The following is a 12,574-nucleotide window of genomic DNA, read 5'->3' as shown; positions in this document are numbered from 1 at the left end:
TTACAAATATATGTCCCTTTAAAATCGCTCCATTCCCAGGCTTATAACGCTTTTATCCTTTGGTCTATGGGGCTGTATGAGGTGTCATTTTTTGCGCCATGATGTGTTCTTTCTATCGGTACCTTGATTGCGCATATGTGACTTTTTGATCGCTTTTTATTACATTTTTTTCAGGATTTGATGCGACCAAAAATGCGCAATTTTGCACTTTGGGATTTTTTTGCGCTGACGCCGTTTACCGTACGAGATCAGGAATGTGATTAATTAATAGTTCGGGCAATTACGCATGCGGCGATAGCAAACATGTTTATTTATTTATTTACTTTTATTTAAAACCTGGGAAAAGGGGGGTAATTCAGACTTTTATTAGGGGAGGGGGATTTTTACTAATAACAATACTTTTTTTTTTTTTTTTTTTTTTTACACATATACTAGAAGCCCTCCTGGGGGACTTCTAGTATATACACTTTGATCTCTCATTGAGATCTTTGCTGTATACTTATACATCAAAGATCAATGAGATCAGCACGCCGAGCCGAGGACGGCACCATCTTGGAGCGGTCCCCGGCCGGCAGCAGTAACGGAGATCGCAATTAAGCTCCATTCAATTCAAAGGAACTGAGTTACAAAACCTACACCCAACCTGGAGATAGGAATGGTGTTGTCTCTGGAAGAAAGTGACCATGTTTTTGTAGCACTGGATAACGCCTTTAAGGTTGATTAGATTGAAACAGGACACTGGGTGTTGCAGGTGACCATGCTAACTATATGTCTATGCGTAGGTAAAGGCTTCAGACCTATCCAAGGGCAGAAAAGCTTTCTTGGTGCATGAAACAGATGTTTTTGGAATTGGGCATGACCCTTCTTAATCCCCAAATTTCTTCATAATAATTATTGGACGAACTCCCATTTTTCGAACAATCCTGTGTTCTAGAGACGAGCATGCTCAAGTCTCATTGTTCAGTGTTTGAATGTGAATTGCATTTGAGTTGTGCTCATCTCTAATAATGACTGTTAAAGTGGCCATAGACAAGAAATACAATAATTGTGGGCATGTTTCCACAGTTTTAGGGGACAATTCAGATAATCTAAACGTTGTCGGCCCACCTTAAACATTATGGAGAAGATTTATCAAATGTGGTGTAAAGTGAAACTGGCCCAGTCGCCCCTAGCAACCAATCAGATTCCACCTTTCATTCCTCACAGACTCTTTGGAAAATGAAAGGTGGAATCTGATTGGTTGCTAGGGGCAACTGAGCCAGTTTCACTTTACACCATGTTTGATAAATCTTCCCCTATGTTTCCAGCACATCACATCATCATTATATAGCTTTGTTGGTAAATATCTATTGTTTTTAGTGACCTTATTTTTAAATTCCCTTTCAAAGCATTTTAAGTGAAGTCTGACACAGTGCTCTCTGCTGCCTCCTCTGTTCATTACAGGAACTGTCCAAATCAGGAGAGGGTTTCTATAGGGATTTGCTACTAATCTGGCCAGTTCCTGATACAGACAGATGTGGCAGTAGAGAGCACTGTGTAAAGACTGGAAAGATTACACCACTTTCTACGGGACAGCTGATAAGTACTGGAATATTTGAGATTTTTAAAGGGGTTATCCAGCGCTACAAAAACATGACCACTTTCTCCCAGAGACAGCACTGCTCTTGTCTCCAGCTTAGGCAGTGTTTTGCTGCTCAGTTCCGTTGAAGTGAATGGAGCTTAATTGCAAATCACACCTGAACTGGAGACAAGAGTCGTGTTGTCTCTAAAAGAAAGTGGCCATGTTTTTGTAGCACTGGATAACCCCTTTAAATAGAAGAAATATATCTGTATAATTTTCTGGTACCAGTTGATTTAAAAATATATTTTGTGGAGTACCTCTTTAGGTTCAATATCAAATAATACTTTGTGTCTACCAAAGTGGTAGAACAACTAAACACTTGCTTCCAAGATGCTCTTCAGACTACAATCCTGGCAGATGGATACCCTATGATTCATTTCTTTTTATGGCATCCTTCTGACAAAATATCCTTCTGATCATATCAAAGTAGTAAAAACCAATGTTTTAGAATGCAGGAAACTTATTACCTATATGTCTAACTGTGTTGGGATCCCCCTTGAACCTGAGAACAGAATTCCCGAAGCTAGGGTCTGAATGGAGCAGCCATGCACGTATTCTTGTGTACAGTGATATGTGTCCAAAATTTACACTTCACATTCTGCAGTAAGGGGGAAATTTATCAATGTGTTTACGCTTTTTTTTTAAAGCTAATACAGAGTTTTCTTGCATGGTGTTTGTTTTTTTTTCACAACAATTATCATGCACACATGATTTATGTTTTTGTGCAGTATTATTCCACTGCTTCCTTAGCTTAGTTTTTTAGCTAAGCTGCTTTGGGCAACAAGTGCAAAAACTTTTGCTCTAGAATAATCAAGGCACTTGCGTCTAATGAAAACAACCATTAAAAGTGCCATCTGCTCGAAAAAACATGGTCCTTTCATGTAAACCTAAACCTCTGCTAAATGTCACTAGGGTTAGTAGTTTAATATTGGAAAACATTCCTACGATTGGAGACAAAGGAAGAACAAAATTTGTGTAATTCTCATTTTCTTTATGAAGCGATTGTTTTATTTACCTATACAAAGAAACTTGTATATTGTATATCACAGAAATACTAATAAGGCAAACTAGATGGACCAGGCGGTGTTTTTCTGCCGATAATCTTCTATGTGTCTTTGGATAGTAATTATATTCCACTCTGGTCCTGAATTCTATCTGTCTTTCTCCTAACAGGACAGTGGTGATGCCAATTGCTCATGAGTTTTCGCCAGATGTGGTCTTGGTTTCTGCTGGATTCGATGCAGCCGAAGGACATCCAGCTCCTCTTGGAGGATACAAAGTAACGGCTAAATGTAAGCTCAGATTGTAATCTTGAATTTGTTTTCTGTATCTATATATTGAATTTAAGGTTGATGTATATGTTCTAAATGTTTATTCTTTTTTTTTTTTAAATACATTTTAGGTTTTGGTCACATGACACGTCAGCTGATGAGCCTGGCTGGAGGCCGTATTGTGCTTGCCCTAGAAGGTGGTCATGACCTGACCTCAATATGTGATGCATCTGAGGCCTGTGTATCTGCTTTGCTTGGCAATGAGGTACTTTATACACTATATATATAAAAAAATATATATATATTAGGTATACAACAATCATCTGACAATACAACTTACAAAGAGTGACAACCATATGATGGCTATTTATTTTAAAGAATAATTTGAAATAGGAATATTAAAGGAGTGACCCGAGTCATTGACTGTGTTGAAAAATATAAAGTTTCTTATTAGTCATAGTTATAGCTTTTGCTTATTCTGGACTCTTTGACAATCTATGGGCAAGATGTTGCAGTTCTTCCATATATAGAAGTCTTATTTTTTGTGTATTTGTTTACCATTATGTTACTTGTTATGTCATTATATTATTGTGTTATAATACTGTGATTACTGTTTGGCAGTTTTTTTTTGATATGTCAGAGACTTATCAAAAGCTTTAATTATTCAGGGTGTTCAGACTCTGACGAGTCACCAGATATAGCCTGGAAAAGTGTGTGCTAAGCACGTTCTCTCCTGGCTCTATACCACATGACCAAGACAGTCTCCTTATGCAAGTCTGTGGGACCATCTGTTTCCGATAGGCCGAGACTGAGGAGAGAAGCACTCAGTTGCATGCTTCTTTTTCCAGCGTTCAGTTAAAGTCTGAACACTCAGTCTCCAGTCAATCAATCAATCAATCAATCAAAGTATGTAAAAGCTACAGATATATCTTAAACCATTCTCATAAAATATATCCCTTAAGCCATAATGTGCTATTTTTTATTTCCAGTTGGATCCCCTCCCTGAGGAAGTTTTGAGGCAACGTCCAAATGCTAATGCTGTGCGGTCACTAGAAACTGTCATTCAAGTCCAGAGTGAGTCTTGTCTTCTTCTTATAGAGGGTGGGGGGTTTGGAATAGCAAGCCCCTCAACAGTGAAAACAGGCTGCCACGCACTGCTCAGTACTATAATGCGTGGCAAGCACTTGCAGCTGCAAAGTACAAAAGGACTTTACAACACACAAATCTGGAAGACTTAACTTCAAAGAGCTTGTGACAAGGCTCCCTGAGAGATAAATCAGTCGCAAATGTTGCCGAGATCTCATTTCAATTAATACCAGAATTTAATGAGAAATGAGCAGCTATAGAATGGTCTCTAAAATATGTCTTGGGTAGCCAACTTGGCTTGGACTGCTGAAAACTTTCAACAGAATCCTATAAGTATTCAAACCGCACCCCTCCCACCCATGCAGTGATCGCTCTTGGAGACAAGGATGGTCTGGAAGTTATGGTTTTCGTTTATATGCAGCAGCTATTTATTTAGACCAGTGGTTTGTGAAATGAAAGTGCCTTCTGCTTTGTGCGTCGCATGCAAATAACTAGACCCCCCCAAAATAATTTCATTATACACACAAATATTTAGTGTTGGAACGTCTGCAACTTATTGACTGTACTAAACACACAGATACGTCATAGCTTTTAAATTGGTGGAAGAGGGTCCTGAATACTCTCCATAGGATGCTCCTATTGGGGCCAAGACTTTTCAATTTCCACCTTCAAACCTAGTCTTTTAAATAAGGCATTGTTGGGGGATTAGTAAGCCTAGTTTGTGTGATAATTATTTAGATTTATTACAATAAGCATAAGACTAAACCAGACAGGTAGAAGATGCACTAAATTATTAGCCTGTTCACGTCAGCCATATATGTCGGCTTACGTAAAGGAGCTCACGAGCGGGCAATAGACAGGGGTCGGCTACTATGTGCAGTAGAGACCTTCAGAGCTAATGGCTGCACCACCAATCTCCACTGGTGCAGTCATGTAACGCTTCAATGGTGTGATCGCAGCATTGAATGGGTTAAATGACAGGTGCCGCACCTGTTCGTTGTCCGATCGGCACCCTCGGTCCATACTTATGGTGCTCTTACACAGGCAGATTTATCTGACAGATTTTTGAAGCCAAAGCCAGGAAGAGACTATAAACAAGGAACAGGTAGTAAAGGAAAGACTGAGATTTCTCCTCATTTTTAAATCCATTCCTGGCTTTGGCTTCCAAAATCTGTCAGATAAATCTGGCTGTGTAAACGCACCATTACTCTCCATCGCTTAGCATTGCATAGATCAGTATTAGCAATTCAATGATTTCTTATGAAAAATGTTTTTAAAAATATGAAAACCTTTCAAATAAAAAAGTAAAAAAAAAACATTTTTGTTATTGCTGCATGCAGAATTGTAGCTAGATGATCTTAGGATCATAACCAACTGCTTCCTTGTTTAGGCAGTAAATACCTTAACCCCCTCCCGCCGCTGCACAGTAAATTCATGTCGCTGCAGCCTATGCCGGGTGCTGCAGCCACGTGAATTTACTGCAGTGGATGACACAGCGTAGGAGCTACACCTGTGTCATCCGCTGCAGGTCACGGTTATCAGTGATAGCTTGGGACCCGCCGCAACTCTCAGCACCATAGCCGCGCTCCGATGCTGAGAATTAACCCTATAGATACTGCGGTCAACAGTATCTGTAGGGCATCGGAGAGATCATTCTCCCTCTACTGAGTGAAAACTGTCTCTCCGGTGTCCACCGGGGCTCTGCGAACTGATCGCAGAGCCCCGATGGTAGTCATAGAAAGCGGAAGCCTCAGGCTTCTGGTTTCTATCTACGGAGGCCGGCGGGGGAGAGGAGTGAGCTAAGAACGCGCACCTGGCGTGATCCCAGGTCGTGAAAGGGTTAAAGGGACTCTCTCACCTCCTGCCTACCCACCTCCACCACTAAACTGAAGTCATCTGTAAATAGGATAAAATATGCTAATCCCAAATCTGTAATTTGTAGCTTTCTCCCATTTTGCATTTCCTTATTGTAAGTCTACTAACTGGCCACGTTGTTACTTAGCTAAAGAATATAATGGAGAGGACTACTTAGAGTCCTTCATCTGTGGCTTATTGTAAGGGAACGCAAGAACATGGTTCTGAATAAATGGTTTCTGAATGGTGGATGAAAGGTGTATATGAGTTCATCCAAATGTTAGAATTTGGGCAACTAGAAAAAAAAGCAAAACATTTAAGTTTTTTCGCAAATAGCTGCCTTTCATGGGATGTTTGGGACACTTTATACACCAGAAACAGGAATAAATGAGTCACTTAAGGGCCCTATTCCACCGGACGATTATCGTTCAGATTATCGTTAAATCGTTCGAATCTAAACGATAATCGTTCGGTTGAAATGCAGCAACGATTAACGACCGAACGAGAAATCGTTGATCGCTTTATAAGACCTGGACCTATTTTTATCGTTGCTCGTTCGCAAAACGTTCGCAAATCGTTCGCATTGAATAAGACATCGTTCGGTCGTTCGCAATAGATACGAACGCAATAGCGAAGAAATACGGAAGAAGAAACGATCGCAATTACGATCATAAGTAACGATTATCGTTCCATGGAAATGAGTGAACGTTTTCAGGTCTTTCGCAATAGCGGTCGTTTGAGATCGTTAATCGTTAACGATTATGCTAACGATAATCGTCCGGTGGAATAGGGCCCTAAGACTTACTCAATCTCTGTCTCTCATTAGGGTAAGTGAGGCCTAGACATCCTGTTCTCACTTACAATGTGTTTATATGCTTACACACAAACATGCCTCTTCTTACATCATAATAATGAAAAAAAAAAACCTGCATGTTCTCACTTTTATATAACTGTGTATAAGGCATCCACACAACTTGTACAATCCAATAAGATAGGTTGTTTTTTTGTTTCAGGTAAATACTGGAATTCTGTAAAACGCTTTGCATCCAAGGTGGGATACTCTCTTCTGGAAGCTCAAAAACATGACCGGGATGAAGTGGACACTGTGACCGCTCTGGCCTCATTGTCAGTGGGCAGAACTTCACTAGTAGCTGCTGCAAACAAGTGAGTTTCTATAGATTTCTAAGCATTTGCTAAAGTGTGTTCAGTGCAACCTTTAACCCTGTTCCAATATCAGACATACATGTAAAAATAAAAAAAGAACAATTAATCAATAGAATATTAAAGGAGTAATCGAAGAAAAAAAATGTTTTTTAAATCCGCTGGTGTCAGAAAGTTATACTTTGTAAATTACTTCTATTAAAAATCTCGAGGCTGCTTTATGTCTTGCAGGAAGTGGTGTATTCTTTCCAGCCTGACATTGTGCTCTCTACTGCCACCTTTGTCCATGACAGGAACTGTCCAGAGCAGGAGACATTTTCTATAGGGATTTGTTACTGCTCTAGACAGTTCCTGACAAAGACAGGGGTGACAGCAGAGAGCACTGTGTCAGACTGGAAAGAACACACCACTTTCTTCAGGACATACAGCAGCTGATATGTACTGGAAGTCTTGAGATTTAAATAGAAGTAAATTACAAATCTGTATTACTGTCTGACACCAGTTGATTTGAAAAAAAAATTTCTTAGTGCATATGCTATAACAGCAAATACTTATAATTCCTATATCTCATATTGCTGAGTAAAATTTCCTTATCATTGTCTAACCTTACAGCAGTGAGCCTCAAGAAGAGCCGATGGAAGAAGATGGACCTATGAGTCTATGACCCAAGGAAACCGGCGGCCCTTATTTTGGCGGATTGGTTTAAGCTGCTGCTCTTTCTTCATACAGTGGTGCAGTTTGCATTTGAGTCTATTTCCACGACCTGTGAGTTCATTGCTGGAGCTGCATCAAACCACAGTCATCTATTCCTACATTGAAAGTGGTATCAATATGGGGATTTTGCCTTAAAAAAAACATTTTCAATTGCTGCCTAGGCAAATAAGTTATGTACAGATATGTAATGTATGGCCATGCACAAAGAAGACACCACTAAGCTTGACCAAAGTTATCACTCAGGAGCGACTGATGGAGAATACCAATGACACTTCCCACGTTGCCCAAGAAACACAGTAACTTAATAGACCCCAAGGGAATGGACACAAAAGCACCATTTTGTTATTTGGAACTTGTGGTTATGTTATGGATTTTTTATGTACATGGATCATTGTGTCTGACTAGTTGATCTATGAAGCTCAGGACTGGTTGAACATTCTATGGTGAGCTGGAAATGTGACAGTACTAATAAATGCCAAATTTGCCAACTTTGTGAAGATGTATCACGTCTACAAGAACTGCAGTAAAAAAAATTAAAAGGACCACTTCCTCCATGATGGACTAATGTGTATAGCAGACCCTTCGTGTAGACCATTCACTGGAGATTGATGATTTTCAATACACAAATAAAAATATAATGGGACTTTAAAGTGCCTGGCACAGCTGGAAAAGAGAAGATGCCTTTTTGTATTCTAGAATGTCCTGATGACCACTAATCCCTAATAGATGAATGGATTTTGTGTTGTTCATTTGCACTATGGAGAACTGCTCCTCACACACACCACAAACGCGATTGAAATATATATATATATATATATATATATATATATATATATATATAATGGGCTGTGTAGAAATACAATGGGAATGGACATTTTTGGCTGTAAAATACGCTTTATGAGACAATATGATCAAACATTGCAATATCAGTGGAAATTTTTACATTCCCGTATGACAGTGGAATATGCAGATATGACTATAAGTTGTGAGACAGTCTGTGCATTGGTCCCTTTCTCCTGTGCGTCCTTGTTATATGACCGATTAGCTATATTTTTGATTTTCCACAGACAAAAATTTGCGCTGTCCACCTAGATGCACTTTTTCAGACTCTTGTATATTGTTTTGTATCTGAAGAAGGTTATTGCCTTATGGAGTGAACCCGCTCAAGGACTCTTTAAGGCCAAAGAAGGTTAATTCGAGCTCAATGAAAATAAAACAATTGTGTGTCATATATTTAATGTTGCAAATCGTGTAGATTATTATGGTGAAACTCTGACATCTGGGGCAATTTTTTTTGTCCAGCCGGCGGCAGATCTACCCACAATGACTCATTGCTAATTTCGCACCACTGGCATATAAAAAGAGTCATCGTATAGGTTCAGCTAAAATGCAAGTCCTGTTAAGAATCAGTGGGATTAGGGGGTAAGCAGCGGGATTTACACCAATACCTTGCTGTGATGTTTCTCTTTTATTCGCTGCCAGATTTTTTTTGTTTTGCGAGCTACATTCACAATACTTGTCAATCTCATAGGTCTAAAGATCTTTGAAGTGATTTCAGTGAAAAAGAAAAATAATAATCTGTACCTCTCCGTGGCCACACTTTATACCCCTGTCAGGTGTGATGACTTGCAAAGGCGTAAGCGGCTGTATTGTAAATCAAAGCAAACAGCTGGCTAAACCCTCAGCTCACTGGGTCCTCCAAATCAAAAACAAGTGTTTTTTTTTTTTGTCTCCCTCGGATTCAAGGTTCACTTTCCTCTCCCTTGATTCTCATGTTTGTAGCTGCAGAGTGAATCGGCCCTATAATTCTCTATAATTTATCAACGTGTCAAAAAAGGGACGGCATTGCATTTTTTTACTTAAAAATTACAGAGATCGGGGGAAATGTGTTTTATCTTTCAATTTTACCAACATCTGGTGTGGATAAAGGGTTGTGTTTAATCTTCAATGCCTTGGAATGCTTTGCCACATAAAAAAAAAAGATTTACCCCCTGTAAATACAAAAAGAATCCTGAGATTTAATAGAGTACTGACACACCAGCTGAGCATCAGTCCACGTGTCACAGCGTCCCAGGATTGTGAATTAACCTTCTGTAAATAGTGTACAAAGTGGATGACTCCAACTGGGCCTTTTCAGACAGTGTATTTCTATTAAAGAATTAGCATTTAGAATTTTGCAACGATATGTAGGAGAATGCAAGTGAATGCTTTATAAAAAAAATAAATAATAATTCTAGGTATGTTGTGGATTTTTAAAATCTCTTTTCCTTTAAGTTGCAAATTTCTTCTATGATTTTAACCTATTACAATGTAACGGGTGAAATCGACGGCTAAGTCGGCAAGGAAAACAACGTATCGCACATGGGGGTTTAGTTATGAACTTACGTGCAGATTGAGAAAATATTTTTGAAAAATCACAGAAATATTGATCATTTTTGTCATTGAAGAATGTGTAAATGATCCTAGACCTCAGGTGAGCTAGAAATCTAGGACTGGGTCGAACAGGGTATCTACTATCTTTTTGTGCTCTTACAATATTAATTCAAAAACATTTTAATGTACATACCAAGCAACTGGTAAACACCATATTAGAACTGTTATAAAAAAAAAAAATCCATAATTTTATTGTCTTGTTTCATTTTGAATATCTCATATTTTTTTTTATTTTTTCAAATTGTCCACAAACATATCTGATCATATGCATATGTATATATATATATATATATATATATATATATATATATATATATATATATATATATAAAATCTGTGAAAATTTACACCCCCCCCCCCTAAAAGGTCCTATTAACTCCAGGTGGAAGGAAAGCTACAGTAATTATTCTTAAGCAATGTTAAAATAGTGTTATATTACATTATAATATATTATATCTATTACAAGATATTCTGATTTTGTCACCCAAAATAATCTTTTTGTTAATTTTTTTTTCCACAACAGAATTTATATTGCATTTATTTGACAGACAATAAAAAAAATATAAACCCAACATCACTTAAAATGAAAAATAGGTGATAAAATAACATACTCGTTTTAGTTTGTTTTTTTTAAATCAGATTATATATTAGTTTGTGTTAAAGGATGTAGGATGTCATAGGCAAGAAAAGTTAGGGTTTGAATTATGTAGGGGTGTAATGACTGGGTCGTTGCTAGGCTTCAAAGAGCCACTAGAGGTCACTGTAGGGCAGGAATTATAGAAACCCCCTCTATGAACTCATTATATAGGACTTTTTAAATCATTTACAAGAATGAAAATAGAATTTGTCCTCAATGTCTTACCAAAAAAAAAATACAAAAGTGACCTATGTGTTTCATCTCCGGATTCTACAGAATGATCTATTGATTTATTAATTTTCTATGAAATAGCAGCTTTATGATATAAAGGGAAATCATCATCTTATCCACTTCTTATCCTAACCTCAGCACCGACAGCTCTACACCAAAGACGATGACATCTGATAAAAAGCAGTGATTCTGTATATATAACCTGTTATCTTGCTAACAATCCTTTGTTCCAAGGGCTTCCACTTTTGGTAGTTGTAAAATAGAAAATGCATCCCCAAAAGGGAACCTGTGTATATATTAAAAAAAAAAATGTTTGTCAATGAAGGCATCTTGTTGTCACCACTTGTTCCTATAGATAGCTTGGAATTCAGATTTCCAGTTTTGTCTAGAAACAAATTATAAATATATAAATATATATCTTTATATGTGTATTTTTTTTGTAAAAAGATTCATGAATTTTGAGCAATAAAATGTATTTTTTTCCTTGAACCTCTTGTATAGTTACACTGATAGAACTGTCACGTGGACTGTGTTGATGATTTATTACAAAGTAAACATCTACATTTTTAGACAATATGCTTCGTAAAGTTATTAATTCGTCCTGTATAGTGATGAATCAGCTGTATGCAATATATAATCTCATATATAAAAAAACAGATTATATTCCCTTGCCAAAATGCAAATATTTTAGCATCTTGATCGATTAAGTGATGTTTGACATCAAGGGTGTAACCTGAAAATACTGGACCCCATAGCAGACTGCTAAATCCACCACCCCACCTACCACACATTCAGAATAGAAACTATAGGTTTGCATATGGGTAATATACATTTCTAGACTACATTTCCATGCTTCAGCTTCATCATGAAGTGACATCTGAACAGTAAAGGGAATATGTCATCAGAAAATGACTTGTTTAAATAAAGTTTTATGGGGGGGGTAATTTTTTAAAATTTTTTTACATTTTTCTATCAATATTATAAAATAATCCTGAGATCTTGCAGTTTTCCTTCTCACCACTGGGGCTAAAACTAAGCTGAGACTCCCTGTTGTGTCTGTGGTGATAAGAGGAGGCTGTTGTAAAGTGATCTGTACAGTATTACAGCGTCATGTAATACCAGTAGGTATATAGCATCAGTACAACACAATATCAGCTCCCTGTGGAATGACCTTTTCAAAGCTTACAGAGCATGCGCAATGATATTTTACATTCAACTCAAGGGGACTCTATTGTCATCCATGTCCATGAGTCTTGCTGTAAAGCATGTCATTAAATACTATTAAGAACAGCTCAGGCAATATAGTAGCCCCCATAATAATGTACAAAAAGTGAAATAAAAAATTTCAAGTCAGAAAATAGAAAGAGATTAAAATAAAAGAACAACTCTTAGTATCTGACTTTAATCAGTAAAAGAAAATTTAGGTGCAAGATTCCCTTTAATTGTAACCACAGAATAACAACACTTATGACTGAAACCATGGGAGCTGAAGCAGCACAGTGCTGGGAAGTGATGCAGCAACTTGTTGTTTGAGCTACTAGTAGAAGTCTTTGCACCTGGACCCCC

At 37.7% G+C, this 12,574-nt stretch overlaps 1 protein-coding gene across 5 annotated transcripts in view; it reads left to right on the top strand.

The window, feature by feature from the left end:
• The window catches only part of HDAC7 (histone deacetylase 7), a 259,547-nt gene extending 250,593 nt beyond the window's left edge, over positions 1–8,954 (top strand). For all 5 annotated transcript variants that reach the window (XM_069970267.1, XM_069970265.1, XM_069970264.1 and 2 more), the window contains 5 exons: positions 2,795–2,913; positions 3,024–3,157; positions 3,882–3,966; positions 6,846–6,996; positions 7,606–8,954. In XM_069970267.1, the coding sequence (XP_069826368.1) occupies positions 2,795–2,913; positions 3,024–3,157; positions 3,882–3,966; positions 6,846–6,996; positions 7,606–7,657 (541 nt within the window). In that variant the 3' untranslated portion in view covers positions 7,658–8,954. The remainder of the gene's footprint in view (positions 1–2,794; positions 2,914–3,023; positions 3,158–3,881; positions 3,967–6,845; positions 6,997–7,605) is intronic.
• The last annotated feature ends 3,620 nt before the right edge of the window (positions 8,955–12,574 follow it).

Source organism: Dendropsophus ebraccatus, chromosome 5 (genome assembly GCF_027789765.1).
Source record: "Dendropsophus ebraccatus isolate aDenEbr1 chromosome 5, aDenEbr1.pat, whole genome shotgun sequence".
Lineage (NCBI taxonomy): Eukaryota > Metazoa > Chordata > Amphibia > Anura > Hylidae > Dendropsophus > Dendropsophus ebraccatus.
This window is presented reverse-complemented; position numbering and strand designations above follow the sequence as displayed.